This window comes from Trachymyrmex septentrionalis, unplaced genomic scaffold (genome assembly GCF_001594115.1).
Source record: "Trachymyrmex septentrionalis isolate Tsep2-gDNA-1 unplaced genomic scaffold, Tsep1.0 scaffold196, whole genome shotgun sequence".
NCBI classification, from domain to species: Eukaryota; Metazoa; Arthropoda; class Insecta; order Hymenoptera; family Formicidae; genus Trachymyrmex; species Trachymyrmex septentrionalis.
The window spans coordinates 659,124-665,588 of record NW_017305135.1 but is presented as its reverse complement, the minus strand read 5'-3'; the positions used below and the strand labels follow the sequence as shown (position 1 = coordinate 665,588).

The 6,465-nt window shown below is 27.9% G+C and overlaps 1 protein-coding gene across 1 annotated transcript; it reads right to left on the bottom strand.

Moving 5' to 3' along the window:
• Positions 1 to 5,054: 5,054 nt before the first annotated feature.
• Positions 5,055 to 6,465, bottom strand: LOC108747206 (charged multivesicular body protein 3). Its single transcript, XM_018484536.1, has 4 exons — positions 6,302 to 6,465; positions 6,182 to 6,242; positions 5,452 to 5,846; positions 5,055 to 5,254 (listed from the first exon to the last, which is right to left on the bottom strand). Exons 1-4 carry the CDS (start codon positions 6,344 to 6,346, stop codon positions 5,099 to 5,101), a joined length of 657 nt encoding a protein of 218 aa, XP_018340038.1. The 5' UTR covers positions 6,347 to 6,465; the 3' UTR covers positions 5,055 to 5,098.

Sequence of the window (6,465 nt, the reverse complement as noted above, 5' to 3'; positions counted from 1 at the left end):
GTGTGTGTGTGTGTGTGTGTGTGTGTGTGTATAAAATGGCGCATTTGCTTTACATATAACATATTTGTCTTTAACAAAATTGGTACAGAATTGGTATAGAATTAATTAGCAAAATTGTCTCTATAATGGATAATATTTAATATAACTTACATATTTAATATAACTTAATCTTTACCTTACAATTTCTTGGAGAGCCTATCAATATTTGACTTTTTTTCAACACAAATCTTCAGTTCACACGGTACAATTGCATGATGTGAATGGAACCGTCTTCGCCACATCCTTTGTTTTCGCATAAAACAATACAACTTTTACTTCATGCTCAACATTTTAAGTCAACACATGGTGGAATCAAAATTCTAATTTCACAATAAGTTAACAGTCCGTTATCTGCTATCTTATAAACTGGTATGTGCGCCTTTACCTCCGTCCAATTCCTATTCGTGATGCTATAGCTAACAAAATTTCCACAAAGTGCGGAACGGAATTTATCTACATAGTTAAAAAACTTGATATTTCGCAAATCTAATTTTAATGAAATAATTAAATAGTATGACATTTTGTGCGCCAATCTGTACATACATACACATATAATATTTACATACTTATAGATGCTCTCATTTCATAGTGTAAAAATGGCATTTGACAAAGAAACTGTGCTACAAAGGAAAGATAAGTATTGTGTACATTTTTATTTTTCCTTCTAATTGTAAGATAATGATAATTTTCATATTTTGTGGTTTACTTGTAACATTTTGATTCCTCTTAGATAATGTATTCTGTATTGATTTATAATATATTTGATGGCATCGCGTGAATGTTATAAACACATTTTTTTGAAACTGCCTTTATTTTTAATAGAGATGGATACCACAAGCAAATTATTTGTAAATGGTGATCATTTCTCAATTTGTTGAAAATAATTAATGATTGACTGAAAAGAGATAGCTATAATTAAAGATAGCTTTTGAGTATCTAAACACAGTTTCTCTGCCAAATAAAATAAATACAGATCTTACAGAAAAAATTACAAATGCCAGATATACAGCACTGTATATTAATCATTAATATATTATTTTCAAAGTTTTTCTCAACACATTGTTATAAAAATTGTCATTTTTAAAAGAAGAGAAATGGTCACTCTCGATACATAGTATGTGTATGTTCGTAGTCGAAGAAAATTTTTGCTATGTATTTATATATAAGGCGTTAAAAATATTAATAACTGTAACAATGTCATTATAAATAAAATTTATGTTAAGTGAAAAAGGTTTGACAAATTGATTCCTTTTAACGGATAGAAGGACTCTTCTTATACAAAATAAATAACAATAAATAAAGGGAAAAAAAAGAATCAAACACATTTTGTAAATTGTTACATAATTAAAAAGAATAAATTACAAATAAAGAAAAGTAAAATTGAAAAAATATAAAAAACTCGGTTTAAATTCAAATAAATTCAAGTAAATTACAAGTTTCGGCTACCGGATTGAGTCCTCTTCAGACATTAACTTATCATAAAATTCGCTGTACAAAATTAATTATCGAAAATGTTCGCATATTCACTATAAACACAGTTCGGGTCTTGATGTAGAACTCGACATTATTCACATACGATTGAACAGCCAAATGTGTTTCATATCTCTTGGAAAAAGTTCTAATTGATAAAAAAAGAGAAAAAGACTTCTCACGAAAAAATAAACACAACCAAAATACCGGAATTCTAACAAGTAATTAAAACTCACCAGAAATCAAATTATTCAAACAAGTGTGTCCATGTAAATATGAAAACTTATCAGAATATATAAAATAGTGGAACGCAGATGTGTAAGACGGACATTGTGTATCGATTATAATGTATGTTCGCTGATACGGATCAAACGGACTGAGAGAAGAGACGGACTGTCAGTATCGAAAAGTCAAACTTTATTTACTTTATAGCGGACTACCTATCGATGAAACAAAAAACTTACGACAGCTCTAAGGTCTATGCTCACTGGATGGAAAACTAAAAATTATATCACGGACTCTAAATATAAAATGTTATATTGCAGTGACGAACTACTTCCGAGAGTCTATGGATTGCTGAAGATTCACAAACCGGTTGCCCTCTCAGAATTATTGTTTCATCGATAGGCAGTCCGCTACTATGTATTAACTACATATATTTGCACAATATATTTCAGACTATTCCTAAGGCGGATAGTTAAAATAAAAATAGCTAAAATATTAAAAATAGCTTTCAATTAGTTGATAAATTAAAAAGATTATACATTACAGATGAATATAAATTAATTTCCTTGGACGTTATCTCACTTTTTACGAATGTTCCAATGGATATAGCGGTTGATTTTAGCAGTGAATGAGCAATCGAGTTTCATTTCGAAGAAATGCTCTCTGCCTAAGAATGAGTTTCTGGGAGCGATACGGTTTGTTTTAGATTCTACCTTTTTATCATTTGACAATAAAATTTATAAGCAAAGCTTCGGCACTCCCATTGGCTCTCCTTTATCACCTGTAATAGCGGACCTAATAGCGGAGTAATGAGGAGATTAGAGATGTCCCTGATGTCGTTGAATGTGGACATTTTATTTTACCATAGATATGTGGATGACATTTGTATTGCAGTTTCTCCCTCAAAAATTAATATTTTACTACAACGTTTTAATTCATTTCATCCACGTCTTCAATTTACTGTAGAAATAGGAGGAGAAAAATTAGATTATTTGGATGCTACTATATCTATTAGTAAGAATCAATTCGTTTTTTATTGGTACCGCAAACTTACTTTCTTAGGGAGATTTTTACATTTCCACTCAAATCATTCAATTGCACAAAAGAAAGGTACAATTTTTTCGCTAGTTTACAGAGCTTTTTTACTTTCCGATTTTATGTTTCACACAAAAAATTTGACATTTATTATTAACGTTTTATTAGATAATGACTACCCATTAATTTTTATTTTTGACACAGTTAATCAACGTATAAAAAATTTACTTAAAAAGAAACACATAGCACTTAAAGATTTGGTTGACAATGTCTGTATAAATGAATCTGCATTTTGGCTTACGGTACCATTTATTCCTTTTCATACAGAAAAGTTTAAACGGTTCAATAAAAACGACATCAGGATATCTTTTCATAGTCCTAATAAAATGGGTAAATATATTAAAGTACAAAAGGATATTTGTCCACATACATCTAAGAGCAATATAGTTTACAAGATTTCGTGTAAAATTGTGATGCGTCGTAAGTTGGACAGACGGGCAGACAATTGAAAATCAGAATTACAGAACATTATAATCATATTAGATATAACACACTTTTGTCCGTTGTCATAACGTAGTACAGGCTGCAGTATGATCATGATTTCCAATGGGACAATGTTAAAATTTTGGATGAAGAGCCTTGCTACAAGAAACGCTTAATTTCTGAAATGCTCAATATTAAAAAGCAGAAAAATAGTTTAAATTTACAAACTGACACTGAAGATCTTCACAAGGTATATATACTTATTGTAAATAAAGTTTGACTTTTCGATACTGACAGTCCGTCTCTTCTCTCAGTCCGTGTTGATCCGTATCAGCAAGCGTACATTATAATTGATATACAATGTCCGTCTTACACAGCGTGTAAGACTAAAACGTGTTCCACTAAACTTTATATATTGATAACTTTATATTCTGATGAATTTTCATACTTACATGGACACACTTATTTGAATAATTTGATTTTTGGTTTTTGGATTTTGAGTTTTAATTACTTGTTAGAATTCCGGTATGTTATTTTGGTTGTGTTTATTTTTTCATAAGTCTTTTTCTCTTTTTGATATCAACTAGAACTTCTTCCAAGAGATATGAAACACATTTGGCTGTTCAATCGTATGTGAATAATGTCGAGTTCTACATCAAGATCCGAGCTGTGTTTATAGTAAATATGCGAACATTTTCGATAATTAATTTTGTACAACGATTTTTATGATAAGTTAATGTCTGAAGAGGGCTCAATCCGGTAGCCGAAACTTGTAATTTACTTAAATTTATTTGAATTTAAACCGAGTTTTTTTATTATATTTTTTCAATTTTACTTTTCTTTATTTATAATTTATTCTTTTTAATTGTGTGACAATCTGTGTGTTTGATTCTTACTTTGCCCTTTATTTTTTGTTATTTAAATAAATTCCTATTTAATTTTTATTATGTTTATTAATTAACAATGTTTGTGCAGAAACACTACTAATTGCACAGAATTATTCTTTAATAAAAAAATAATTCAAAAAGAATTATTTTCTCTAAAGGAAATATTCTTAAATAAAGCTTATTCAATCAGTGCCTGTTTTTATGGATATATGCGCATAACAAAAACATCGATATATTACAATAATAATATAAATATATATTATAATTTATTTATTTATTAACAATATTATTCAACATAAAATATTCATTTCACTATAAAGTTGTTAAAAATACTGTATTATATAATTTATTTGTTTTGCTGCAACTGTATGCCTTTTTCTTAATCAATTCATAAATAATTTGAAAATTTATAAGCAAATAGCTTAACATAGCTATAGCTAAACATCAAATTACATTATGAACTACCAAAAAAAGATAATATATTAAACATCAAATTCAAAGTTTTTCTATTATATTTATAAATAAATTTATAAATAAATGATATAATACAAAAAAAGATAAAAGTTAAAGACTTCTTAAAAGTTTAATTCAATCACCTTTATAATTCTTTTTTAATTTTGATTAAAAAATTTTTTTATTTTACTATATAATTTATTCCTTTAACCTTAATCTACACAACAATTTTTCATAATAATTCGTAATTGTAAGAATAAAAAAATTATTTAACGAATGTGAAAATAGATATACAGTGCTTACAATGCTTGCTCTACAAAGTGAAACAGTATCTACAATATGATAATATAATATTTACATTAAATAGCAAAATAACGTAATTATGATAAATAGGCAAATGCTACTATTTATATAAATTGTATTATTTATTTAATAAATGTTATTAAGATACTTATTTCCCTGACATTTGTATGATACAAATATTTTTGAATTATTTAATTATTTGTCTAACTGCGAAGACTTTGCAATCGGGTTTTCATCTCTTCAAGTTCTTTGTCATCATCTTCTGTTTCTTCTTCTGCAGAGGTAGAAGCAATTCCAGGATTTTCTGTGACAACTGCAGGAGCTGTACCGAGCTGACCAGCTGTGACTTCCCATAAAATCTAAAAAAGAATATAAAAGACTACATTTAATATAGCTCTTACATTTTAATATAGCTCTTATATTAAAATGTGATTATTTATGTATGTATATTAATAAAAAATTCTAAAAATGATTAATTTGTCAAGTAGCTTTAATTCATAAAATATGCAATAAAATAAAAAGCATTCTATTACCATGTTATTAATCAATGATTTACCTTATCAACTTCTTCATCAGCTTCGTCCTCCATATCTTCAGAATCCTCAATAGAATCCATTGTCTCGTCTAACATTTCCTCAATAATACCTGCCTTCATCATCTCTTTTGACAATTCTCTCATAGTCGCAGCTACTTCTGGTACTCTTACTAAAGATTGCATTGCTTGCATCACTTCTGTGGATTTAGAAACTGAACCAGCAACTCTGATTGTTGCTAACTGATTTTTCATTTGTAATGATACAGAATTTAAGTGTGCCTTAGAAGTATAAATCTTATTGCAAGCTTTGCGAGCCCTTATAATCTCTTTTGCAAGGATTTTGCATACATCTTTATCTCCTTTTTTTGCTGCTTCTTTTAAGGAACGTTTAACTTTTTCTTCTTCTCTTTGAATCGCTATACAAAAAAGATTGATTATATTAATATCAAAATGAGTATTTTTTGTTAATATAAAATTAAAAAATACGTAAAAGATTAGATTAATTTTAAATATTCTACATTTTATGAAAATACTAAAACTTTTACTAAAATTATATTTTTCCTAGATTTTATTGAAAATAAAGATTTCAACATTTTCTTATCTTATATATAATCTAATGGTAATGCTTGTTAATTCAACAATTGTTTGTTTGTTTGGGTTTCCAATGTAAAGATTAAGATTGTTACTGATTAATTGTGATTATATTTTTCAATTTTAAAGACTTCTTGAAAAATTTCTTTACATATCTTACCTCTAACCTGCCTATCAAGTTGATAACCTTCTTTTCTCAATTTATGAGTCCACTCTTGAACCTATATAATATGATCAATTAATATGTGAGAGCAAAAAGGAATATTTTAAAGAAACTCACCATTTCTTTAGGGTTTTTTTCCTGTGATTTTCCAAATAAACCCATGACTCGATAATCGTGTTTATCGAAACGTCAAAGCATTCAACGACATAATCTTCATACTTTACTCACTGCAGAATTTTCAAGGTTAGGTTGTCAGAATGTAGCGCCTTTATATGCAAGGA

What these genes read in the sequence shown, in the direction of transcription:
- LOC108747206 (XM_018484536.1), bottom strand. Translation starts at nt 6,346, where the DNA reads ATGGGTTTATTTGGAAAATCACAGGAAAAAAACCCTAAAGAAATG. An exon ending in ACTTGATAGGCAGGTTAGAG is followed by an intron (nt 5,847 to 6,181) that starts GTAAGATATGTA and finishes TTTTTTGTATAG; the next exon opens with CGATTCAAAGAGAAGAAGAA. An exon ending in CTGATGAAGAAGTTGATAAG is followed by an intron (nt 5,255 to 5,451) that starts GTAAATCATTGA and finishes ATTCTTTTTTAG; the next exon opens with ATTTTATGGGAAGTCACAGC.